The following is a 27443-nucleotide window of genomic DNA, read 5'->3' on the forward strand; positions in this document are numbered from 1 at the left end:
CTGCAGGAAATCCCTGGAATTTTATTTTATTATTACTTGTTTCCATTTTAGTAGAAGCCTCATTCTTCTTTTTACTTTTCTTTCACCTCAAATGTTCCCTCTATCATTTTGGTTTTAATACCAGCTTAGAAATTATATCCAGAGCATAAAGTCTTTGGGCTTTTGCTTTGTGAAATGACTCCCTTTAAGGAAATGAGATGATACTGTTTTTACTTTTCCCTTCTCTCTCATAAAAGCAGTGAATAATACAATATTTTTAGGCCATTAACTGTATCAAAAATATTTTTATAAGCTTAGGAAGCTAATTGCTGTTATCTCTTCTTGCCTCTATTTAGAAAGCTTTACCAAACTGATTAATGTTAATAATAAAATGAAAGATAAAGTTTGAGGCTGTCGTTTAAGTTCGTATCATTTCTGTTTTATGGGGAGAAAGGAGAAAAATCAGTGTATTCAAGAAATGAGGTTAAACTATTGAAAATGTTTTGTACCAAGTTCAAAATGCAAAGGATGAATATGGTGTTTGTTTTGTTTTAGATTCTGCTCAGATCAGTGCACAGAACACCCATGCAAACATAATCAGACTTTCCTCCACTTACCCTTCAGTTCAGTGGAGTCATAGAGGACTGAGAAAGGCAGTTTCTGAGAACTGAGGCTGCAGTTCTCTTGGGTACTCTGTTGTGAGTACCCATTTCTTTCTTTTCTTTTTTTTTCTTTTTTTTAATCTTTTCTTTGGGCAGGGAGGTAATTAAGTTTATTTATTTATCTTTAGAGGAGATACTGGGGATTGAACCCAGGACCACATGCATGCTAAGCATGCGCCCTGCCACTTGAGCTATACCCTCCCCACAGAGTACCCATTTCCAATTCTGCTGAATTTTTATTTTTCATGTTTTTATTGTCATGATTTCCCCTCAGACCTTCTAACACCCAAACTGGAATGATCTCAGACTAAAAAAATAATATACTTGGCAGAAATTTTGCTTAGGATTGACACTAGTCCAGATTTCAGAATTGGTACTGAAATTGATACTTCAGTCTGTAAAACGGAGCAGGGCATATAGTTGACTAGTCGACAGTTGTGATAATCTAATAGGAAAGATGTTTTACATAGTTGTGTACTTTTATGTATTGATTATTTTCATAGTTAATTTTTAAAATCTTCAGCTTGTTTCCCATTTATCATATTTAGTGTTTGCTGCTGAAAAAATAGGCTTATTAGGGAAGATTTGGGAATGGAATTTTTCTTAAACTGTTCACAGTGCTGCTTCCCAGGAACAGCCTCCTTTGAACATATTAGTGTATTTCCCACTCTTTTTCTTAAATATTATGGCTTAATTTTAAAATATATCAGAAGCCAACCTTTAGTTTTTAGCATTAATAAGCATTGAGTGAATATTCTGATTATTAATTTTATCAATCTAGTCAAGTGTTTCATGTCATTGAGGAAAAGATAGACTGTCTGTAAATTGTTTTGGAATATTTGGGAAACCATTTAGAAAAAGAAAACTGGATTGGTTTCATTACACCAGAATAAAACCCAAAGAGATGAAGGATTAAAATGTAAAAATAAAATCATAAAAGCAGCAAAAGAAAACTTGGATGAATATTTTATTTGTGTGGTGGGGAAGCCTTGATTAAACATTATGCAAAATCTAAGAACTATACGGTTTAGAAAAGGTTACTAAATTTGACCACATAAATAAGTAAAACTTTTTATAATTAAAGTCGTAAGCATGCACATACACACACTGAACTAAGTCACAAGACAGATGACAAACTGGCAGTGGAGGGGGATATTTGAAACACGTGACAGCAGGCTTCTGTAACATACACACTAGCAGGTAACCAATAGGAAAAACATCTGTAACCAGATTTTTTAAATGAGTGTGAAGAGCAGTGTACAGGATAATACAAATGCCCAACCAACATGGGAAGATAAATGCTCAACCATAGTGTTTTGACTGTTTCCAAAACACGTGCATCATTCCTTCCAGTTTCTACATAGTATTTTGTTGTGTGGATGCAGTACACACATACTATATAATTGAGAATATTTCTTGTCCTTAACATTTTTGTATCATTTGCTTATGATTTTTAAAAATTAAATGAGAACAAAACAACCAGCTAAACGGGCTAACAAAATCAATGTTGGGGGTTGGTTCATCACCTTTAATAAAATATTTTAAGAGAAAAGGAGTTTACAAAATTTTCAGATGTTCCCGAAATTTCCAGTGCCTTTTAAACTGTTCTGTAGGGACTGAGTGGAATTGCACGCAGCGTTAACTCATGCTGGATAAACCTGATTCTTGTATGACATGTATCAACAGTAGAATTTTAATCTGTGGGTAAATTCATTTGTGCTTTTCTCAGGTGAATGCTTGAGATGCATGTTCTGGAATAATCTTGGTTGTATCCATTTTGCCATGAGCAAACACAATTTGGGAATTTTCTACTTTAAAAAGGCTCTGCAGGAGAATGACAATGTCTGTGCACAGCTCAGTGCAGGCAGCCCTGATCCAGGTAAGCCCGTCGCTGGGGGACAGTTTGTATTTTACTGCTTGAGGAAAGCGTGATTTTAAAGAGCAAGCATCTGGTTAAAATGCATGCCTTGTGTACTTGCATACACTTAACACTGATCCTGCTCCAACAGTTGACTCTGGGGGTTTTTAGTAGATATTGCTACTTTGAATAGCAAAGTGTTAGGAATTATAATCAAAGAAATTTAAATTACATTCACTTTTTCATGGATTTGAAAATCAGTATTTCCATATGGTAATGTTATAAAGCAAAATATTTTGCTAAGATTTCTTGACTGTGCCAAACTAGTTTTATTATAGCTTCTTTTCAGGATTTCTTGTTATATACTGTTGGCAGCACGTAACAGTCTTTAAGCAAATTCCTGAAGTCTATTCCTCTTATACTCATGGTATATGGATCCTTGATCTGAAATGCTTAAAATCAAGCAATTATTTAGCTTTATAAAATATTTTAAAAACTATTAAATTTATGAAAAATGTATCCCAAAAAACCCCACAAATAGTCTGGTTTTATCATGGCCTGTGAAACCCAGAATGAGTGAACAGTAGTCACTGTAGGTATAGTACATTAATTTTTATTTCCATAATAAAGTTCCCTAACACCTTAACATTACCTGAATACTTCTGGTTAAGAAAACGCATAATGATAAAAAGGGTAGCTAAACTGAAAGTGAAATTGTGGGATCTTACAGGCTCTAAAGATGTGGAAAAGTAGTGTAAGTTTCACTGCAGTGGGAGCGGGTCCTGTCTCTTTCCTTTGCCTTCCTGGAGCATTGTGGCCTGAGGAGCTGGCAAATGAGAAGACACATCTCTGGCTCCCCCAGCAGACAGCTGAGATGACTCTGGAGGGTATTCGTGAGGTTAGGGGCGGAGGTCATCACTGTGGTGAGAGCTGTTGACAACTTCAGATTGGAGATTGGGGTCATTGGTATTGAACAAGATAGAGGCTGAGTCCTCAGTGGAGCAAGTGTTTTCAGTGGAACTGTTGTTTTAAATTTAATGATTTATTCTCATGTACTTTTTTTTTTTATCATCAGGCAAAAAATTCTCAGGAAGACCCATGTGTACATTACTAACCAACAAGAGGTATGAGTTGCTGTATAACTGTGGGATTCAGCTCCTCCACATTGGACGGCCTCTGGCTGCGTTTGAGTGTCTGATTGAAGCCGTTCAGGTGTATCACGCAAACCCCCGCCTCTGGCTGCGGTTGGCTGAGTGCTGCATTGCCGCCAATAAGGGGGTGAGTGTCTTTTTGAACTCACACCCTTCCCCCCACCCCCATTTGTTACATGAAGATCAAAAAATACTTGTAAACATAAAGACCTGCCCTATCAGTTGGACAAAATTTAGTTTTATAAAGTCATGTGTTCACTTTCCAGCTCTTGGTAAGTATGGCAACTTGTATCAGCAGTCACACTGGAAAGCTGAAGCCGTTAGGGTCGTATCTGTTCAAACAGTGGTCTGCTCGCTGCTGGGGCAGGGGCCGTGCCGTCAGCTGACCTGAGAGAGGTGTGTGTGCCCAGTGATTAAAGAAGGACTGCTGATAACATAGTGAGTGTGGAAAGAGCCACATTACCCTGTGTTTTCCTCCAGTGCCTGTGGGTTTACTTTAGATTCAGTAAATGTTTTAGAGTTAGAGGATTACCAGGCTGTGTCTCTCTGACACACGTTTGTCCATGAGGGCTATGAGAAATAGGCTAGTTTACGCTAGTGTCCATGCCTAGGTTGTCTCCAAATGGCAGTTAGTGAAAGCCTTTTGAATCTCAAGCTGGGAGGGGTCACTAGAGGGTAGGGGAAAGACAGTTTGTATCAGAATTACCAGATGTCTGTACCACCCCATTTCCTAGCCCCCTTGCCGTTGCCGGGCTCCTTGGGTCTGGAGGCCTGGAGGTAGGGCAGCCTGAGGTTTTGCCTGGCCGGCTTGCCATAGGTGATAGCACTTCCTCAGAAGCAGCTTTAGGAACTAAAGGGATTAAAGAGGTGTGTTTGCCTGCTGACTTTCACACTTGATACTAAAGTAGTTTATGATTAAGAGAGTACCCCACTGGGGGAAAGAGATGAATGTTGTCTTCTGAAAGGCTTTAATGATTTACTTCCTTGTACTTTTCCTTTTAAGGGACAACTTTGAATTGGATAATTCTTAAATTAACTGATAAACAGCTCTAGGCAGAATTTATACTTTTTTTGAAAACAAAAGGATTTTTAGAAATTGCTTATTCTCTTTAATTTGATTAATTTGATCAGTGTTGGAGGCCTTAGTAAGGTTTAATATTTTCTTTTTAAATTATTTTTAGAAACAGTACTTTTAGGATTGTCTTTGTTCAATGGATTGCATTCTGAGATTTTTTTCCTCCCATTTTCTTCTAGAAAGTTACAAATTTGGAACTTTTAAAAAGTAATAAAGATGACTTGGTTACCATAACTTGGTGGATACCAGAATACTCACAGTCTGTGCTTCTAATAGGAAATTTGCCAGAAATAATTATCTCTCTTTGTGCTTCTGCTCCTTCTAAAACCTGAGGTGTCCTAAAAGACAGTAAAAAAAAAGAAAAGAAAAGAAAAGAAAAAGACTCTTGAATAAAATCAGAGAGCACAATCCCAACAGGAAGGATTGTAAACCCAAAATAAAATTTCGTAACATTTAATCAGGACAGAAGGGATGCTGAACAAAGCAGTTTGTACCTTCCAAAATAAATTCATTTTTAAATAAACAGAACCAGTTTAATTGTTAAATTTAATTGTTAAATTAGTGATGATTAGGTCATTTTGTCCTGATTATCTGATGCAAGTTGTTTCCGACCTCTTTTGGCAGATGCAGGGTTTACGTTTACCTGGGCAGTGTATAATATATAAGAAAAGATTTGCTAAATTAAAAACAGACTCCCACTCCTGGAACACAGAGATGAGAATTCATCTCACTGGGAGAAGTGAGAAGAGGGTGCCAATCCGGAGACACTTCCGGGGTGGAATTAACAAGAGTCTATGTGCACAGAAGAGAAAAATGATTTCTGTGTGGCTATCATCTGAGATAGTGCGAGAGGAGAAATAGCAGATTTTGCACCTGATATATTAAAGTTATTCAATAAATATTCACTGCGTAAAGGAGGAAAAGGAAAAAAAAAACCTTGCTATTCCCTTCCCCTCAAAAAGAAGATGACCTGGCCCAAAATAACCCTTTTCTTTTGCTGATAACTTTCTTGCCTCACCCTCCATTCTGTAAAACCTTCTGTTTTGTACCACTCCTGGAACCCCTTTCTAGTTGTTAGATGGGACATTGCCTGATTCATGAATCACCCAATAAAGCGAATTAAGTCCCACCCTCCCCAAAAAAACCCAGACTCAATTAGAGTATTTAAGAGAAGGCTGCTTTAAAAATCAAAATGTACCTTTACTTCTCTGGAAACTTGCCATTTATTTTTCTGAGTTCTGAAACATTTTTTGAGTGCAGTTGCTGCCAAGGCACTGTAAAATCAGAAATATTTTAATTACATATTACTGTTCTACATCAAGACTGTTCTGGCACACTTTCTGGCTACTGGTGTATTATTGAAGATATGATTTATTATTGTGGATTTTTTGTTCCATCTAGATCTAGCCATCTGATCAATTTGTATGGCCTTAGGCATCAGGAAAGAGAGTATATGGATGAAATATTACAAATTTATCACCACCACTAGGAAAAGAGGTCAGAATGGGGAGCCTTCCCATCATGGTTCAGAACATCCACTCTTACTTTTTATTAATATTGCTTGGCTGCCTCCTCAACACAAAATTAGTTCCAGTCAGTTTTATTGTATCGTTTAAGCATTGTGTAATATTTTCTCTCTAAAATGAATATTTAAGTGAATCCTTGTTTTGTTGGTCATCAGTGGAAGTACAGCTATAGTAAAGGTATGTTAGGGAGCAAGAAGTAACGGTACAGGAACATTTGTGTTTGGAGGACTTTTTGCAGGGCAGAGTTTACCTCTGCAAGTTTGTTCTGGTGTGTGTGACTCTGCATGGCTTAATAAAATGACTAGTTGGGATTCTACCTGCGGGTAAATCAGAGCCTTAGCGTGAAGGGGGAGAGAAAAGAAATTGGCACCAGTGAGCTCCTATAGTGAGATGATGTACCTTAGTGAGATATCCTAAAATACTATGTAATGTGTAGGCAGCTTTTAGTATTTCAGTTCGCGTATGGGGCTTTAGGATTTATATTTCCTAGAAGGTAAGAGTTGCGCCCATGTAAATTTTAACATATGTAGCTTGTTAGTGTTTCTGTGTTGTTGACAATTTAATTGATGCTTTCAGTTAAGACAAAAAAGATCTGTGTTTTAGAAAGTGGGGCTGCTTCCCTTTTCTTTTTCACTGTGTATTTGGGGCCCTCTTATTTTCCTTACTCTGACGTCAAAGTGCCCGTAATATGCAGCATGGTGCCTGGGGCACAGAGTGGTCTGTGTAAATCATTCTACATAAATGCTTAAGTCATTCTTGAATTGTTTTTCATCCTCAGGATTACCTTTGGCCTCATGCTAATCAAATGTGGCATCTATCACAGACTCTGAGCCTCACGCACTCTTCCCTTCGCCATCAAACGTATTTCCTTTATCACTCGAAACTCCCATTGATGGATCTTAAGAACTTTCTTAGAGTAATTATGAAAGGTATTGGATTAATTTTCATGCCCCACCTTACAGCTCCATTAAGTTAATTGGAAATGATTTGTATTTTGTAGACTTCTGAACAAGAAACTAAAGGTCTTCCAAGTAAAAAGGGAATTGTACAGTCTATTGTTGGTCAAGGCTATCATCGGAAAATCGTCCTGGCATCACAGTCCATACAAAATACTGTGTATAAGTAAGTATTTTGTAAAGAATAAGTGTATATATTTAATGCTATTTCATAATAATGTTACTTGTGTATAAAAAATAGTCTTTGGAATTATTTCTTAGGAGGAGCCACTTTTAACTAGGTTTTATTGCTCCTTCAATAAATAGACCCCGATACTAGCTCCACAGGGAATGTTATTTGACATCTGATTTTGGTTTATTACATCCATGGGTGCTAAAATTGTTGGTGGCCTGAGAAACCCTGATCTATTCAGTGCCGTTATTCAGAATGTCCAGAAGAGGGCATCTTGAGGTTAACTTTTTATATAGTTTATTATTTGTTATGGTACTTTTCATTTAGTTATTTTCTCATAGTCCCTAAAGCTGATTCTTTGTATTAGGAGAAAAAAGCAGTAGTACATATAGCAACCCAAGTAATACAAAGCTGTCACATGTAGAACGACTTTGCAGTTGAACAGCTTTTCAGCGTGAATATGTTTATAACGATTCCAGTGTGGAGTTGCTGTTATTTCTAAAGTAGTAAGCTCTAAAAAATTCACTCCTTTCTTTTCCAAAAAGTTGTTCACTTTTCCAAAGTTTTGAAGTTTCTGGCGCACAGTATTTTGCTCTTAATTTATTCCAGCAATAAGGCAAATTTCTTTCAAAAGACAAGTTAAAACATTCCGACAATTTCAAAATTGTTACTGCTTTTTACTTTTTTCCCCTAATAAAGCTGACTCAGTTTGATATATAAAACCAATAGAAACATATAAAATCTCAGCAAAGTTGTAAGACAGATAGCACTGCTTTTTCAAAACTTATCAATAAGGCATTTTCAAAACCAAGCATCAACCAAGACAGGGCTCAAATGTGAAAATCTATTTCCTTACCTGAAAAGACCAGTTCTCAGAGTACCTATCCTGGCCGGCCTCACAGTTTTCCCATCTGTAACTCCTGTGTTAGGTTAACATTGATACTGCAAGTATCCCTCACGTTGTCTCCTAGCCTTGGTCCCATTCCTGCAGACACACTGTGGTGTATAATGTGTATACTTGCAATCTACTATTTACACTTCATACATCTTATATACAGACATACCTCCTTTTATTGCACTTTGTTGTGCTTTGCAGATGTTGCTTTTTTTTTTTTTAACGGCATGTTTGTGGCATCCTTGCGTAGAGCAGGTCTATTGGTGCCATTTTTCCAACAACAGGTGCTCACTTCGTGTCTCTGTGTCACAATATGGTAATTCTTAGAATATTTCAGATTTTCTCATTATTGCTTGTTATGGTCAGTGGTCAGTGATCTGTGGTCAGTGATCAAAGATGATAGTATTGCAAAAAGATTATGACTTGCTGAAGGCTCATGATGCAGTTTTTAGCAATAAAATATTTTTTTAAGGTATGTACGTCATGTTTAAACATGACGCTATTGCACACTGAATAGACTACTGCATAGTGTAAGCATAGCTTTTATACGCGCTGGGAAAGCAAAAAATTCATGTGTCTTATTGTACTGTGATATTCACTTTATTGCGGTGGTCTGGAACTGAACCCACAATATGTCTAAGGTGTGCCTGTGTAACATTTAGGATTTGGGTTCTTTAGCATTCTCTTACAACTGCTTATATTAAAATATCTACCTATCAGACGGCACAGTTTTTATTTTTACAATTATATTGGTTTCATTCCTGATAATGGAGAGGTCTTATTTATTTTTGTTGTTTTCTCTGCTAACTTGATTTTGTTCTTTTCAGTGATGGACAGTCTTCAGCCATTCCGGTAGCCAGTATGGAGTTTGCAGCCATCTGTCTCAGAAACGCCTTGCTGCTGTTACCTGAAGAACAGCAAGATCCAAAGCAGGAAAATGGGTCTAAAAATAGCAGTCAGTTAGGTGGTAACACAGAAAGCAGCGAGAGCAGCGAAACTTGCAGGTATCCTGAGCCCTTTACCTTCCTGGGCAGAGTGAGCCCTTGGCCTTTACAGGAGTTCCTGAAATCTTCAGCCTGAGTTTCCAAAATTCTCTGTTTGGAGTAAAAGAAAGGAAAATACAACTGTTTAAGCATTTCTGGAAGAGAGAAATAAGGTGAAGGCTTAAGTGAGGAGAGAACCTTGAAAGAGAAAAGTGGAAAGTAACAACTAATAGGAGGAATAGTTGCAAGAAATCATTTTGCTACCAGACAGCTTTTTTTTTTTTAATTTTTATTGAGATAAATACTTAAATCCCTAAAACTTTTCATTTTTTATTATCTTATACTTTTTCTCTTAATGTACTCTAAGCCACTAACCTCCAGAATATTTATGTATTTCTAGTTTCCTAGCATAAATTAAATATTATGCTAATCTGTAGAAATTGGGAGAGTTTATGTAGTAATAAAACAAACACTATTATATGTAGAAAGTTCTTTTTACACACAGCACCTTTAAAGTCAGGTCTCCCATTCCAACATTTTTTCTTGATTATAATAGAAATACATGTTTATTGTAGAAAATTAAAACAAAATTGTGTAATTTTTTTCCCTCCATCAAGAGGTTGTGCTTTATTATGTTGGTAAAAGACAGTTAAAAGAATGAGAAATGTGTGAAGGTACTGGAATGGTTTCCTTTGTATAGCAGAGGTGTTTTCTGTTAGAGATTTTTGAAAGTAGTATGTACTGGGGAAAAGAGGCTAATATACAGTATCACTTTAACATGTTAGTGATACCAAGTTACTAAACATTTTTCAATGTTTTGATTGTTTTACACTTTCGTCATAAAAAATTGGGAGTGGGGAATGGGGAAACAAAAATTTACATTTAGTTGTTTATTTATGCTCTTCATAGTTAGGAATCTGTCTTTATTTTAGCAGTAAAAGCCATGATGGAGATAAATTCATTCCAGCTCCACCTTCTTCTCCATTGAGAAAACAGGAATTAGAAAACTTAAAGTGAGTATCTACACAAAATTAGCGTTGCACCTGTTGACGTGAGCACATTATCTCCTTTGTTCTGTTAATGTTGTGAATTACACTGATGAAATGTCAGATGGTAAACCAGCCTTTCAGTCTTGTGATTAAACCCTACTAGTCAGAATGTATTACCTTTTTCCTCAGTTGTTGGATTTGTTAATATTTTGTGTTCACAAGGAAGGGTGGTCCATGCTTTGCTTATGATGTCTTGGCTGGGCTTTGGTTTCAGGGTTATGCTGAACATATGAATGAGCTGGGAAGTGCTGCTTCCTCTGTTTTTTAGTTTGTGTAAGATCGGTATTTCTCCTTCCTCATATGTTTGATAGAATTCGCCAGTGAAACCATCTGGCCTAGGGTTTTCTCTGTGGGAAATTTTTGGTAATGAATTCAAGTTCTTCAATAGATGAGGGCTTTTTGGATTTCCTATTTCATCTGTGTCGGTTTGGGTAAGTTATGTTTTTGTCCATATAGATTCTAAGCCCCATTATTTTTGTTTTGAACAGTCAGGTATAAATTGAAAGAACAGAGTATTCTTTTATGTTTAGCCACACAATTACCACTTCCTGATGACTCTAGCTTTTGTAAGGTAGTTCCCTTCAGTCTGAATATCTTCCTTCAGTGTTTCTAATGGTACAGGTGTTGGTTTTCCTAAAGTTTCAGTGTTTTGTTTGTTTTTGTTTTTTTCCTTTCTAAATCTAGAATTGTCTTTATTTCAGCTTCACTCTTGGAGGATGTTTTCACTGAGTATGGAATTCTAGGTTTTGGTTTTGTTTTTGCTTTCCTTTCATTCGGCTCATTCAATATGTCACTGTGCTGTCTGCTGTCCACTGTCTCTGATCACAGCCACTGTATTGTAGCTGCCGTCTCTCTGTCAACGTTGATTGTCTTTGTTTTTCAGCAGTTTAGACTATGATGAGTCTAAGTGTGATTTTTTTGTTTGTTTTTAATCTTCCTTTGGGTTAGCTGACTTTCTTAAATCTATAAATTTATCTTTCAACAAATCTGGGGTATTTTTTACCATGATTTTTTTCATGTTGCTTTTGGAAGTACAGCGTTACTTTTAGGAATAATTTTAATAATGGAACTGCAAATTAAAGTGGAAAGAAAGAGCCATCATCAGTTGTGTTTTCACCTATTAAGTTGCAAAAAAATGACATGGGTACAGTTAAAACATTCATACGTTGCTAGTAGTACTGTAAATTGATGCATTACTTTTGGAAAGCATTTTGTTTACTCCTCTTTTTTCCACAAACGTTAGTGCTTGTAGTAGTTGGAGGGGAATCAGAGGTAAAAGAAGCAGCACTGCCCTCAAAAGCAGATGGCAGACACTTAGGAGAAAATGATATTAGTTAGATTAGTTACTAGGTGGTGAGATTTGGGGCGTCTCTTTTCTTCTTGTGAGAATTTGATCACCCTGACGAGTGGAAAATGACCCATTTAAAATTTTGCCCTTCTTCCAGTCCACTCAAGGTGCTCAGTCTGATGCCGAGGTTTACCTATGTTACCTTTTCTGTGATTGTAGGATTTATCATTTTCATACTGGGTTTTTTCATCCTTTTCATTTTTATAAGAGTTCTTCTATATTAAGGAAATTGGCCTCTATCATTTGTCCTGAAACATTGTTTCTGACATTTAGTTTTAAAGGAGAGTTTCATTTTTTAAGTATCATATTTATAAGTCTTCTTTACTTTTTTCCATTTTGTGCAATGTTTAGAAAAGCCTTTCTTATCTCCAAGATTTAAAAAATAATTTAGCCATGTTTTCTAGCTTTTTTTTTTACTGTTATACTATCATTACCACCAATCTAAATTTTGTTTCATCTAGAATTTATCTAAGCAAATAAGGTAGGGAATCTATCCTTATTTTGTGTGATTTTTCATAGTATATTTATTTGAAACATTCATTTGATTAATAGCTTCATTGAATTTTCCGAATAAAACATGAAACAGAGGTATAAAATGTGAAGATTTTGTGTCTAAATGGTTTAAATTACATTTTTATAAAATAACATATATGTATTTCTATTTGCATTTTTTTAAAGTCTGGAGGGGATCTGTGTCAAAACTTTCAAGGTGATTAGCCCCGAATGGTGGGGTAACTGATGATTTTTATTTTCTTATTGCATATCTGTTTTTTCCAACTTTTAAAAGATGAAGATACTTCATTAATCTTACTGATTCCCTTTGGAGGAAAGACTGGCCAGCAGATGTGCCCTTTTCTGGTCCTGTATTGTCAGACCAGTGGGTTCACGGAGGGGTATGACTGTCAGCGAGCTCAGGGCTCCAGGCACCCTGTTCAACAAAACAATAGCTTTTTACCTCTTTATTTCATTCTGTCAAAATATACCATAAATTCCCACTTTGCAGTAACACCCTCTCTATCCTGGGTTTCATATATATGTGTATCCCCACTGTATTGTATTGTCTGGAGGAAAGCATTAATCTTCTAATTATATGGAGGAAAATCTAAAATCTCAAATTTAGTTAGAAATGAGGAGTTGGTCATTTAAGGTTTTGAAAGCAGTGTTTTGGTTTTTTAAAACTTGGCAAAGGTAATTAAATTTTTTTTAATTATCTTCAGTTATATTAAAATTTCTTGATTTCTTATTTCTTGTATGAATCATAAGAAGCAAGAAAATAAAAAATACTATGACAGATTACCAGTGAAACAATGGCAGAAACAAAATATGCAAAAGAATATTGCTGTTGAATGAAATAAAATTGAATTTAAAAAACAAAATTCCAAACATAGAACTAAAATAAATTCACTACGCTGGATTTTTGTCCTGAGTGGAAATGTGTAAAAAGAAAGCAAATTAAGTAAAGTTAAACTGGATTTGGTATAAAATAAGCTGGTGAGAAGGGGTAGATTGTAAACTTCAGCCAGGACTGCATTTGAGAGAACACTCTGATATAGCCAAGGATAGTATACCATCCCCCTCCACCATATGCCTAATATTTTCTGTAGGAGTCTGTTTATAGAGCCACCTGCATTTCATATTTATCTCAGGGTTCATCTATTTTTTATAGGTTGTTTTATATGGTAAATATCCAAGTAAGACAGAAGGTTCTACAGTGTAAAGTGAATCTTGTCCCATCAGGTCCTCTGCTTCCTCTCCTCTGAGGGGCAACCACTGACCCACTTCTTATGTGTCCTTCCAGTGAGGTTTCAAGGTTGTTCTGTATCAGTACACGGAGCTCTGTTGCATCCTTTTCTAATGGGTGTACAGAATTGCAGTGTATAGATATGACAGTTCATTTCACATTGATTTATTGTTGGTCTTTTGTTTTTGGAGGGGGAGGTAATTAGGTTTACATATTTGTTTTTAGAGGAGGTGCTGGGGATTGAACCCAGGACCTCCTGCATGCTAAGCTTGTGCCCTATACCCTATACCCACTTGAGCTATACCCTCCCCCTGCCATTTCACACTGATTTATATTTAGCTCTTTGTGGTGTTTTCAGTCTTTGCTATTACAAATAATGCTGCAGTGTATATCACTGGACATGATTTTCAAGGGGAACTCTTAGTGATGAAGTTTTTTGAAATGATTTTTAAACTTGATTTAATTTTTATGAATTTATTTGAACAAGTACTAATCTTAGGGTTGCTTTATGTATGCATGCATTATCTCATACCGTTGAACAGCTGCAGAGTTGTGTGATTTAACTTTACCTTCTGAAGATGGCATTAAAGAGAAGGGTACCAGCAGAGTGGCCTTTCATGGCACAACAGCTCTTTGCTTTCCACATATCCTTGTAGAAGGAGTGGTGCTTTTCAGAGAAAATAAAATTATGTCCCTATTTTTGTGGGAAGGGGCAAAGGGTCTCCATAGGGAATTCCATCATCATAAAGTGAGGTAAAGATGGGCTTGCTGATGTAGATTAACCTTTTTTTCTTATGGAGCAGATGGGAGAAAGGAAATGGAACAAGACGGAAGGAGCCTTAGGGTAGATTTATAAAAAAAAAAAGAACTGCTCTGCAGGACAGTGGTAATGGTGATGTGGAGACAAATGGGGTGGGGGAAGGAGTCGCAAAAGATTTGTGTCGCGATTTTCAAAGCTATAAAAGCTCACAGTGCAGTTGGGTGTGTTAAAGGGCAGTTTGGAGGCAGGAGCCAGCTGTTTTCCACAGAAGGGAGGAGGCGGAGCACACTGTTTCTCTGTTAAGATCCTGGAATTTAGAGATTTCATCCACTTCTGACCTGAATTCTTTTATGTGATTGGAAATGTGTGTGACTAGTATATAGTTTAGTTTTTATGGACTATTATGTTTGACCCTTTGCGCTCTATAATACCCAAGACACCAATGCAAAACCTCATTTCCTATTTCCAGCATAACTAATATGCAGTAAATTATCATGACTGTTCTAATGGCCACTTCTTACCGTATGGGTTGAGCCTCTTGAGTATTTTCATTTTTTTCTTTTCATTTGTACATAAAAGGAGATGGATCTAAGAAAAATTTATTCTAACCAAGTAACAAGTATGTCTTTAGAAGGCATGAGATACCTGAAGCAGTTGTGAGATGTTGTATTAAAACAAGGTAGCTTTCAGAAAAATATTCTCACAATTAAAACAGAAATCTGTCCCCAAAACATGAAGGTGTCTCACAAATCAACTAAATAGTTACATTGTGAGGCTCACATGAACTTAGAGGTACTGATACAATGGATCAACAATATAATGACACTGTTAGACTGTTGCTTCAATTCCTGAACTACCCACAGCTTTGCAAAGCTATCAGTTTCTTTTGATTAAGAACACATACACACAGTAGCCTTGAAATAAATAAATGCTATGACTTTAAATTTTTTAAGTAAAAGATGATTCTGTTTCTAGTTTTTTGTGTAAGAGAGATGAAGACTTGTCCACACAAGAATTTCACAGCGGCTTTGCTTATGATAGACAAAAAGTAGAACTAGCCCATTGGTATGCATCAGTGGGAGGGTGGGCAACTCAGTTTTAGTCCACTCTGTATATTGGAATACTACTCAGCTGTAAAAAAGGAACAAGTACTGGTACACAAGTCAACACAATATGAATCTCAAAACATTTCCTATTTCTTCTTTAATCAGTATAAGGTATAAACTGTATAATTCCATTGATACCATTTGTATGACAGGCAAAACTATACAAAACTAATTTATATTCATAGAAATTAAAACAGTGGTTGGAGAATTGCCTCGAAGGAATCTTTCTGAGGTGAAAGAAATGTTCTGTATCTTCATTGGGCTGGTGGTTACATGTGTGTATTCAAACCCTTCAAACTTTACACTTAAAATAATATGTTTTAATACATAAAAAGTATACCTAGCTGAACATTTTTAAGATATTTTGAAATTTTTCAGTTAATATAATTGTAAACTTACTATTTTTGCAAATGTGAGTTAATCACTAATGATCAGTGGTCAGTTTCTCTTACGTATCACTTAGAGGTGACATGACATGGAAAACTTGGCTTCTTAACAACAACAGAGAAACATCTCTCTGCGTATTTATCATGTATTCATCAGACCCTAAGGCTGCAGTGTCCAGTGCCAGCACCAGTCATCATAGGAGGCTCCTGAGCGCAGGAAATGTGACTCATGAAAGCTACACTGTTCAGGTGTACGATACACACAGAATTTCAAAACTGAAAAAAAATATACGACACATCAGTAATTTTTTATATTGACCATATGTTGAAATGATATCTTAGATATACTGGATTAATTTAAATATATTAAAATTCATCCTTTTCACCTGTTTCTGTTTTTTTTTTAATGTGTCTACTAGAAAATACATTATATTTATGGCTCCAATTAAATCCCTGTTGGGCAGCACCGCTCTAAGGGTTCAGACGCGTTTGAAGGGCCTGTTTGTCGCTATGTGGTTTCTACGAATGTGCGGTATTGTTGCTGGGCCGTTTTTCTCACGTACCACAAAATGTAGCTGAATCTCTCTTCAGAAAAAAAAGGCCTAACATCCACATGAATCTGAGAATGTAGACACATGTGCATGATTGATATTTTGGCCACATGCTGATTTAAATACTAATGTCTCCACAAGCATTTGGGAGATAATGATTTTCTTATCCAGTGATTGGTTTTTATTATAAGGATGTACTTTTAATATCTTTATTTTTTTGAAGTCAGACATTTATTGACTGACTACTGATAATATTTTCAAAACAGCTTTGAGATCTGATTCACATACTATACAATTAAAGTGTACAATCCAGTGTTTTTTAGTTGATTCACAGTGTTGTGCAATCATCACCACAGTCAGTTTTCGAACATTTTCATCACCTCAGAGGGAAACCCTGTACCCTTTAGCTGTGACCCCTTTATCCCGAGTCTGCTCCCCAGCCTTAATTAATCTACCTTCTGTCGCTGTAGCTTTCCCCATTCTAGACTTTCCTATGGATGGAATCACGTAACATGTGGGCTTTTTATGACTGACTTCTTTCACTTAGGGTAAAGTTTTCAAGGTGTATCCAAGTTGTAGCATGTATCATTGCCATTTCATTATAGAAAAATACTTCATTGTATGGATATATCACATTTTGTTCATTCATTCATTAATAGACATTTGGGTTGTTTCTATCTTTAGACTGCTTAGAATAATGCTGCTATAAACATTCATGTACCAGTTTTTGTGTAAACACATTTTTTTTTCCTTGGTTGTATACCTAGACGTAGAATTGCTGGGTCATAAGTAACTGTTTAATCATTTGAGGAATGACCAGACTTTTCCAAAGCGGCTGCACCACTTTACAATCCTGCCAGCAGTGTATGAACGTTGCGATTTCTTCGCATCCTCACCAACACTTGTTACTCATCTTTTCGGTTATACATTGAAGTGGGTATGAAGTGTTATCTCTTTGTGGCTTTGATTTGCGTTTCCCTGGGGACTAATGATGACGAACATCTTTTCATGTGCTTATTGGACATTTGTATCTTTTCCTTAGAAAAATATTTATTGAGATCCTCTGCCTATTTTTTAAATGTGTGATTTATCTTTTTATTATTGACTTGTAAGAGTTTATGTATTTTAGATCCAAGACCCTTATCAGGTAAGTGATTGGCAAATATTTCCTCCCCTTCTGTCGGTTGTCTTTTCACGTTTTGGAGGTGGTCTTTGAATGACAGATATTTTACATTTTGATGAAGTTCGATGTATCTGTGTTCCCTTTTATTGATCTTGCTTTTCATGTCATGTCTAAGACTCCTTTGCCAAATCCAAGGTCATGAGGTTTACTCCTATGTTGTTATTTAAAAGTTTTATAATTTTAGTGCTTACATTTAGGCCTTTGATCCACTTTGAGCTAATTTTTATGTATGGTATGAGGTAAGGGCTCAAATTAATTGTTTGCATTCTAGTATCTTATTAATAGTAAGGAAATACATTCATAGGGTTAGTCACATTAACATTTCTAGTTGCGCAGTGTTTTTATAACTGTCATGGGTATGTATGAAGTCTTACGTGTTGCATATTGCAGGACGTCTTTATTATTTATTCTGAGATTGTGATATTAGCTAACTTTTAATTTCTGAAACTAAATTGGAGGCTTCTCTAGAACCTGGAAAAGAGTATAACAGAACTGGAAAAGGGTAGGAAATAATGTTGGGGCCAACCTGGGAAATAGTGTGTATGAGAAATTAAAATCAAAGTATACAAAATAAAAATGAAACTTCAGTTTGTCTTTTTCTTTAATAAGAGTCTCAAAATGGATAAAAAGAAATGTTCAGCCAAAATTTAATTAGGCCCACTTATTCCACAAGTATAAATTATGGAGCCTTAATTAATTAGTTCATTTAGACTCGGATGTGACACTCAAGTGAATTATTTCCCATTCAGTTAAAAGGGACCTTACATGGCCCAGTGTTTATAAAAGAAGACGAGTCAAACAAATGGTTGATAACATAAATATTGCAGACAGTTTTAGTGTACTTAAGGAATCATATTTCTTTTGGTGTTAGCTCGTGAGATATACCAAAAGCAGGAATATGGCTAATAATCTTTTGAATCTCATATTGCTCTTGCTAGGGACCCATCCCCATTTCAGTCTTGTAACTGAATGTGGTCCTACTGAAAGTTGCTCATCTACTAAACTCTACCAAAGAGGGGAACCTGCCTGTGTGACACATCCCTCACCTTAGCAGCAGCTTGTGTTTATGACGGCACGATTCACATCAGAGTCCCAGGACCCCATTTAGATGAACTGGTGATCAGACTGGTCACAAGCCAGGGTTAGAATAATTCTTCAGTGGTCTCCCACTCTGTAGAAACCCCATGGGGCTCCTGCCGACATTGGACAAATTGTTTAACCCCTTTGGGCCTTTTTCCTTTTGTCAAATAAGCAAGTTGGAGTGAGCGATCTTAAGGTCCTGCACATGTATAGAATGCTAGGTCTGTGACTATGCATTTTATTTTCTGCCTGGAGTAGGACTGGATTCCTTGAGATGCTAGATTTGGTTGAAGAGAAAAACTTCTTCAGCTTGTTTGAGCTGGGCTTTTATTAGTGTTGGGTTTGGGGTGTGTTTGTCAGTAAGATGCTTTTTGTACAGAACTGTTCCTAGAAAGCAGAGTGTTTACGGAAGACATGAAGTGAAAAACTTATCCAAAACTTTAAATGTTTCTGAAGAATTTAAAGTTGGCAAGTTTAACATTTTCTAGATTGTTGTAGATAAATGGAAACAGCTTGAAATACATTATTTTAAATTTTAAAATCCAATACCATATTCATTCTGTTCGAAGAAATTCTTTGTAGAATTTTTATGAGCCAGTTTTTCAAATAACGTTTGTATGAGGTTCCTTTGACAAATGGAGACTGACTGGACTTACCCCATTTTAGCTTCTTTTGATACAGGTTAAGCTATTTCAGACACTTGGTTTAGATGCATTTTACTCACAGAATATATGGCTTGACAAATTTTTAACGCCAAGTCTTACTTACATAGCTTGCTGCTAGAGTTTGGTTGTTTAAGGACATGTCTTCCCCATGTCTCTCCTTTCTTTCTTCTTCTTCAGCTTTTTTGTTCTTTCCTTTTCCAAGGGTTGGTGCTCTGTTCTAGAGCCAGCTCCTCCAGCCTATGGCAGGGAGGGTGGGGTTGTGTCAGACCTTCCGCGGGGGGAGGTGGGGTGTCCCTTCCCTTGAGCTAGAGTTCTTCCAGTCTGATGAACTGTCAGATCCACTGAGTGGCTGCTAAAGCAGATTGGACAGTGACTCGAGGAGGCAGTGGGGCAGGGTTGGGGGGGGGGTTCAATATTTTAAGTAGCAACTATCAGAAGTAAAATGATTTCCAGAAGCTTAGTAGGTAGTGCCGTGTGTGTTTCCAGTGTTCTCATCTGCAGGAATTATGCAGTGTGGAGTGGAAAAGCAAGAGGGTGGAGGGTGGTGGGAGATGAGGTAGGCTGGAGGGGAAGGTGCCCTGAGAAGAGGGGCACATGTGTTAGTTTTAGTTTCATGTAGTGAAACTGGTTGAATCCGATGACTCTTGATCAGAATGCCAGCCCACACATTTAAGTACGTTTTAATAGGAAGCTTATGTTATTATTAGAATCTTTCACCCTGTTGTAACTTGATACGGTATCTTAACGGGGAAGGAGGTAAAAGCTAAGGAAAACAGATCTTTCCCTTGTACATAATTATAGTTTGGGAAACAGAATCCTGCTGCAAATCGTACATGACTGATTTCTGGACCCAAAGTGGGCTTGACAGTGGGCTAGAGCAGTAATAGCCCCCCTACTGTCAGGAGTGGCTGGGGCAGGCTTTTCCCAGCAAGCCTGCCTGAGGTGAGGCCGGTCCTGGACTCCAGGACATGAAGCGAGCAGGAGACTCCCGTGTTTGAGGGCCGGGAAGGAGGTGGCTTTGTCAGCAAGGTGGCCTACCACCAGGCGGTGGAGGTCTGGGTTCCTGGAGAGGTAAATCTAAAACGTTGAAAACTGTTGTCTTTGGTGATTACCTGTTAAACACCTACTGTAGCACAGAGAGATTACTCTCATCTTTATGTGGAAAACGAAAGATGCAGGCTTCTGCTTTTAAGGAGCTTGTCTTGCCCTGGCCTTTGGCAAAGTCACAGATGAAAATGGATTTTAAATTTTGTGACTGTCAGTCATATACTCATCTGAGCTGAGGATGGTCTAGGGCCTCTGGAGATGGAGGCCTTTCCAGGTCATTCCTTTTCTTCGTAAGCAGTGCATACCTGGCTGATGAGTGAATGTCTATTGCCATTTAAAAATAAAACTACAAATAAACCAAAAGAGTAATTAAGTCACCCTGATCTCTCCACACAGAGCCAACCACTGAAGTGCGTCTGAAAAGGGGAGAGAACTAGCCAGTGCCTCCCTCCTTTGGGCCCTTGAGTCTTCCATCAGGGAGAGGACTCCCTCCAGGGGCCGTGGCCACAAGGTCGCCTTGCTAGTGAAGACACAGGGGTGATAGTAGACTTGTCGGGAAAATCCCTTCGGAAATGACACAACTTGCCTGCTCTTAAATTAATTACTCTCCTCAGATTTTAAATCATGGGCTCAGTAATAAAATTCAAACTTGAAATATTTCAGTTAAATTCTGTTTTCTTCCTTTTAAAAAAGACAGGTTAGATTATATATGTGTGCATAGGAAAAATCATGATGTAATCTTTTCTTTCTACTTTTATATTGGTAGGGCAGTCTTATGAATTGACCGAGAAGCAGTGTGGTAGGACAGGAAGGGCAGTGAGTTGGGAGTCCGCAGTGTGGGGTGTTGGTCCTGACTCACCAGACTCTAAGCTCTAGGATGTGTTTAATCACTTTCAATCTCACTTATAGAATGAGGCACCACAGTAGGCGATCTTTCAGCCCTTCACATCATAGCATAAGGCCATCAATCTGTTTCCTTGTGCCAGTCTACTCTGCTGTGTTGTTAGGGGTCGAGGGCCTGTTTTTTCCTTTAGTGGATAATTTTCTAAGGTTCCAGCAACCAGAAGTGAGCCAGTGACGGGGAAACGGCAGGCTACTTCTGAATTTGCCCGGCTGCGCTTTTCCTAGATGGGCATTTGAAGTCGGAGGATTTCAGTGTTAGAAAACTCTGGTTCTGTGATGCTTACATTCCTCCTTAGCCTGAAATTACAACCCAGATGCACTTAATGATATACATATGTATTGTAATTTGTAAACACTCAAAACCCTGTATCTAAGTCAGGTCATTTGTGGTCGGCCATTCAGACCTCTTTTCTATTTGACAGGGGTTTATTTTAAGATTGCTTTGTGGAGTGGTTGTTTAACATTCAAATGATCTATTAGTGTCTTGGTACTGTTTTAAATGAGCTGCCTGTTAAGTAGAAAACCAAATGGAAATTTAGGTTTCCAACACAACTTAGGAAAATCTGTGTAACTTAAATTTTTTATCTTTGCGTGTATTTATTCAGCCTGTGTGTGTGTGTGTGTGTTTTCCCTCCTGAATAGTCATATAGGACAGTAGTACCTACCTATGTGAATGAAATTCTGTTACTTTGGACACTGGTGCTTAGCAAGAGCTATAGACTTCTTAATAGTTTCAGAGAAGAACGCTTTACAGTAAGTGGAGCTAAGTGGGTGTTTTAGTAAGGTAATTGTTCCTTAGAGCAGCAGATGTGCTTCTATAGCTTTCTTTCTTGGAGGTTAAAGGAACTTGTCACTAGGCCATTAACTACATTATTTTTTTTTTTACAGGCTAAATATATATTGTAACTATTTGGTTATTTTGTTGGTTATTTTGGCTTCCAGTTGGATGGAAGCTAAAGATGATTTAGGTAAATAGCTAAACTGAGCCTCAGATTGTAGTTTTTGCCATCATTCTGATTCTTGCCATTAGTATTGTGGCTTCCTGTCTTCTTTCCTGGTGTCCAGATTGCCACAGCCATAATTAGGGCGTCCTTTCCCGATTCACAGACGTTGTCATCGTCATTTGTAACTCTGGTTTACGGCCCTTGCCTTTTGTGTTGCAGATGCTCCATTCTCGCCTGCAGTGCTTACGTGGCTCTGGCGTTGGGTGATAACCTCATGGCTCTGAATCACGCAGATAAACTCCTTCAGCAGCCCAAGCTGTCAGGGTCTCTTAAGTAAGTGTGACTTGCCCTGCGTGTTCCTTGTTTGTTTTGTTTGGAGGTTTTCAGTTAATGTGTGGTGTGCTGCAGCTGCTGCTGCTGTTGCTTTTTTTTTTTAACTCTCGCACTTGAATATATGTTATAGAGAAAGCACAAAGTTTCTTTTTTTTCTTAACTCTTTTTTTTTTTTTTTTTGAAGGGGGGAGGTAATTAGGTTGTTTATTTAATTTTTAGTGGGGGTACTGGGGATTGAACCCAGGACCTCGTGCATACTAAGCACATGCTCTATCACTGAGCTACACCCTCCCCATCAGAGTTTCTTAATTTGGTAATTGTTTATTTGATAGTGAAATTTTTTTCACTTGTTGCACCTCAGGGGTTAGCGGAAGTGGCACTTGCTGCGCTGAGCATTTGGAGGCAGGGACTCTGGACTCCCTAGTGTCCGCTGCTGGGCCCAGCCGGAGCATGTTGTCACATGTTAGCTCTCCAGACAAGATGAGTCCTCAGGGAGAAGTCCCACACCAGAAGGAGTGTGGTCAACTTTGAGGAATGCAATTCAAGTAAACAAATAAGAATTTTAAAATAATTTTCCAAACTACTGTACCATTTCCTGAGTACATGAGTTTTATTCGGATTCCTCAGATGCCTCCTCAGCAGCAGTGTCACTGTCATTCTAACTTCTCTAAAGCACTTCATCCTTCCTTGTATGGAAGTAGAGTAAGCTGCAGCATTCTTTCAATCTCGGTATGATGCTGATACTAGAAATTCTATCTAGGACCACAAGTCCTCTGCATAGCATTAAATGAGGGCAGTTGTTTTTCCACTCACCCTGTGGGTATGTACTTAAAATCTGCAAAATATGTTCCTTTGCCTTTTAAAAGTAGCGTTGTGTATAACATGCAACACTTAGAACTGTGAGGTCATACTGTGAGGAGCAAGTCTGTTTAAATAATGTGTTACTTTATACAAACATCTAAAATTAACATTGATTAAGGTTGTTTCAGGTCATTGTTCCCCAAACATACCTTGTGTTTTTGTTTTTGTTTTTAAAAAGATAATGAAAAACATCCAGGAACGTAAGAAACTTTGTCCTGATTCAGATAGGAGTGCTCTTCTGTGAGAAAACCCTGTCTCATGTCGAGACCTGGGGGGCCCTGAGCTGAGTGCCGGGCACTTGGTTGCATCTGCGGCTCCTCCGCTCCTTTCCATCACCCAGCCCTGCGCATTCTGGCCAGAACCGTGGCCTCTGCCCCGCCAGGAGCGCGCCGCTCGGGCTGTGGTGTGCGTGGCATCGGTAGAGCAGTGCTTTGTGTTTTCCTTTTGAACAAGAATGAAACACAAATCCTCGCTGCTTTTTTTTTTTCAATCCTCTGGCTGACGTTGTAGCCACTATTCTCAGATAATCCCGACTAGGGTGTCTACCTGGCGTTCATTGGAGGGTTTTTAACCTCACTTAGCAGCTTCTTTCCTCTGAATGTCAAAGCAACAAAATTCTTAGGTTATGTGATTTCTTAGCCAACTTTGAGGGATTGGCCACGGCGTGTCTGATCATTTCATTTTTAATCCCTTAACCATTCTGTCCTAGCGTTGGTTTCTGATTAATAGCCAGGCCGCTGTCTTTCCAGTGAAAATAAACAGGTATTTCTCCGTTTGGCAGCCCAGATCCCACAGTTGCTTCCCAAACACCTCATCAAGGAGTTCTGGGCTTTGAATGTCAAGAAGGCATTTAATTTGGTTTTTTTAAAAAAATTTTAAGTAAATTCACAGAGAAGAGTTTGAAGTAGTTCTTTGAATATGTTTGTGTTTTGTAATGATTATTGGCTTATGGATGCTGCTTTAATGAAATTTTTGAAATACCTTATTTCAGAATATATTTGAAGTTACTTTTTTTTTGTTTTTGTTTTTGTTTTTTGGTCATTTCTGTTAGTGTTTGGTGGGGAAGCAAAATAGAAGGTCATTACAACTCCAGCGCATTAGAAGAAACTGCTTCGTAAAGAAATAGCTCTTGAGGGTAGAGTATATAGTTCAGTGGCAGAGTGCATGCTTGGCATGCACAAAGTCCTGGGTTCAATCCCCAGTACCTCCATTAAAAATAAATAAATAAACAAATTTAATTACCTTCCCCCCAACAACAACAAAAATAATGAATTTTTTTTTTTAAAAGAAATAGCTCTTGTGTGATTAATGTGCATACATCCCAGAAAAATGGTCAAATTACAAAGAGGCTAGGATTCAAGGACCCAAATCCATGTAGACAGATGCAGCTGAGACTGGCTGTCTAGAGGAGGTGAGACCTGAGCTGTCCTTTGAAGGGAGGAGTTGGATTTTGGCCTGGCTTTGAGCCCTCAGAGGCAGGCAGCAGGGTGTCCTGCCCAGGACACTGTGTCTGGTGGGAACAGAGGACTCCGGAGGAGTGAGGGTGAACTGAATATAGGAAACTGGGACCGAATTGTGGAGAGCTTTAAATCCATCAAAGTTTAGTTTTGTTTGCTCTGTCTTGTTCTCAAGTAGAAAAAGTCATTTAAGATTTTTAGTAAGGGTGTAATATGTCTAAGACTAGTTTAATTTTGAAAAATCGATCAGATGATCGTGGGGAAAATGGCTCAAAGTCAGACACTGGAAGGAGCAGGCTCTTGGAAGCCTGGAGGCAGCACATCTGCCAAGTGGGCGTCAGATGGATGATGTAGGAGGGGGAAGCCATTGTGAAGTTAATCCCACCCAGCCTCGTGCCTGTTTGACTGTTCCAGCACCGGAGGCTGGAGGACCCTAACTGTGATGTTCCGCTGGAGGGCCTCCATCCTCAGTCATGCCTCTCATTTCAGAACTGTTCGTGTTATTTTCTGTATACATAGAACAGCATAAATTTGCTGTCTTAATGAGTATGTGTCATTTGCCTCTACTCAGCTAACATAAAAGTTACTGTATATTTTAAGATATTTTTAAAGAGAGAAAGTTTAAGTGACTCTTAATCCATTTATAAACTTAAATTTCAATTTAAATACTTGAAATATGTGAAATGTGAAACATACACAACACCAGATTTTATTACGCATTGGGTATTTTTGTGATGACCTACTTTTCAGTTTGGAATCTTTTCTTCCCCCCCAAATTTTAGGTTTTTGGGCCATTTATATGCTGCAGAAGCCCTCATCTCTCTGGACAGAATATCTGATGCTATTACTCACTTGAACCCAGAGAATGTCACTGATGTCTCCTTGGGGATCTCTTCAAATGAGCAAGACCAAGGTTAATGAGGACACATTGATCAAAACTGTTCACCATTTCCACTGCCTTTCTGTTATAACTTAGGATGTGTGGAAATTTAAGGGCACGGTTGTGAAGTGAAGGGAGTTCTAGGTCGGCACTCCACAGTATGGGCTGTACTTTGTACTAGTTGTTTGCTAAGTTGACCTAGGAGCTGATTATCACATGGTCTAAATTCTAACTTTTGAAAGGCTGGTTGTGTTGGAACAATTCATTTTGATTTTCATACTGTATTTTTCTCTTCGGAGGGATTCCACAATCCAGGGAGAGTAAAAATACTGCATTCACGAGTCGGTTTTCAATCATGGCTAAGTTTTTGAAGGAGTGAAACCAGCATTCACTCTGTTCAGGGTTATTTCTCAGGCGTGGGGTGGTGATGAGTGGGAGCATTCCAGTGTCTTTTAATAGAACCTCCAGCACCTGGAAAGGAAAAATGTTATGACATTCCTTTAATAGTAGATTTCCATTTCATGAAGAAAAGTAGGTTTTTAGAAAACGGATTCTGTTGTCCTGCCCCCTCAGATTTTATTTTCATGTCTTTGTAGGATCAGACAAGGGTGAAAACGAAGCAATGGAATCCTGTAAGTAAGCAGCTTTGTCAATACTGAAGTAGCCGGGCCTGCGTCCCAAACACTTACACTCAAGCCTCTGTGTCTTTCCTTTGCCACCAGAGGAGTGGTGCTGGGTTTTATCTTGGGCGGATCCTGGGGGCAGTGGACTGGGTCGCTCCCCTGCCCTTGGCCGTCCTCTTCACCTGGGTCTGGTCTCCTCCGCAGCCGGGAAGCGGGCCCCTCAGTGCTACCCCAGCTCCGTCAGCTCAGCCAGGACCGTGATGCTGTTCAACCTGGGGAGCGCCTACTGCCTGCGGAGCGAGTATGACAAAGCCCGAAAGTGTCTCCACCAGGTGAGGCAGGGACGCTGCCAACCCCCTTGTGAGGCAGCCAGCAGAGGGTTGGAGTTCATGGGCTTCGTTGTTTGTTTGAGGCTTCTGGTCAATTTGTTAAACGTTTGAATGTTGCTCTTCCAAGCATAGTCTTGCAAGGTAAACAGCTGATTCTTGTTGCAAATGAACCTGGGTGCTTATTGGAGTTTTTTTCTGATGATTTTAATCATGAAAATTTCAAAAGATTGGAAACCATCTAAATAAGGATCTCTTACAATGGTGTGTCCATATAGTTAAACACAGTGTAGCTGTAAACTCTGTGGACTGAAATGATAAGATAGCCCAGACATATTAAGTGAAAAGAACAAGATGCAGAGCAGTTTTGTATAGTCCTATATATGCATAAAAAAATCTCTAAACAGACACACCAGCAACTGCCAACCTTGGCTGCAGGGCAGGCAAGGTAAATACTCTGTAGCTGGAACACTGAAATGGGAGACTTTTCACTGGATACTCATGTGCTTTTTAAAATTCTGAATTGTATGAACCTCTGTCTATTCAGAAAGTTAAATTACACCTTTTAGAAAGAAGGGTTCACAAAGCCAATTCTAAAGAAATTGCACATACAGTAAAGGAAGCGACTGAGATGTGTAACCAAAATAGACCTCTGACTTCCGGCACTGGAAGGGCGCCTCGTCAGCAGGTCTCAGCGAAGGTTGTGATCGGGCTTCTTTAGGTCACCTGCCCACCCTGGACTGATCATGAGACCCGTACCTGGAGTAGGGGATCAGGTACTGCCACTGAGGACTTCACCAAATTGGAAAGGGCTTATTCCTCAGAAGGGTGTAATTCAGCACCCTGACTGCTGGGCTGAGCCCAGGGAGTGAGACAGTAAGTCAGTAACAGAGGCACAGCCTTGCCCCATGGACCTTACAGTGAGGAGCTGTCCTAAAAAGGG

The 27443-nt window shown here is 38.3% G+C and overlaps 1 protein-coding gene across 4 annotated transcripts in view; it reads left to right on the forward strand.

Annotated features, from left to right (window-relative positions):
- CNOT10 (CCR4-NOT transcription complex subunit 10) overlaps nt 1-27443 on the forward strand; it is a 54108-nt gene that overhangs the window by 22980 nt on the left and 3685 nt on the right. For 3 of the 4 annotated variants that reach the window (XR_004312405.1, XR_004312404.1, XM_032459356.1), the window contains exons 9-17: nt 2371-2520; nt 3575-3777; nt 7252-7373; nt 9102-9278; nt 10190-10270; nt 22240-22353; nt 25454-25584; nt 26148-26183; nt 26379-26506. Coding sequence is in view for 2 of the 4 variants with exons in the window: in XM_032459356.1 (XP_032315247.1) it covers nt 2371-2520; nt 3575-3777; nt 7252-7373; nt 9102-9278; nt 10190-10270; nt 22240-22353; nt 25454-25584; nt 26148-26183; nt 26379-26506 (1142 nt within the window). In the remaining 2 variants the exon portion in view is untranslated. The remainder of the gene's footprint in view (nt 1-2370; nt 2521-3574; nt 3778-7251; nt 7374-9101; nt 9279-10189; nt 10271-22239; nt 22354-25453; nt 25585-26147; nt 26184-26378; nt 26507-27443) is intronic. The other variant, XM_032459357.1, reaches the window with a different exon arrangement.

The sequence above is a fragment of the Camelus ferus genome, chromosome 17 (genome assembly GCF_009834535.1).
Source record: "Camelus ferus isolate YT-003-E chromosome 17, BCGSAC_Cfer_1.0, whole genome shotgun sequence".
Classification (NCBI taxonomy): Eukaryota; Metazoa; Chordata; class Mammalia; order Artiodactyla; family Camelidae; genus Camelus; species Camelus ferus.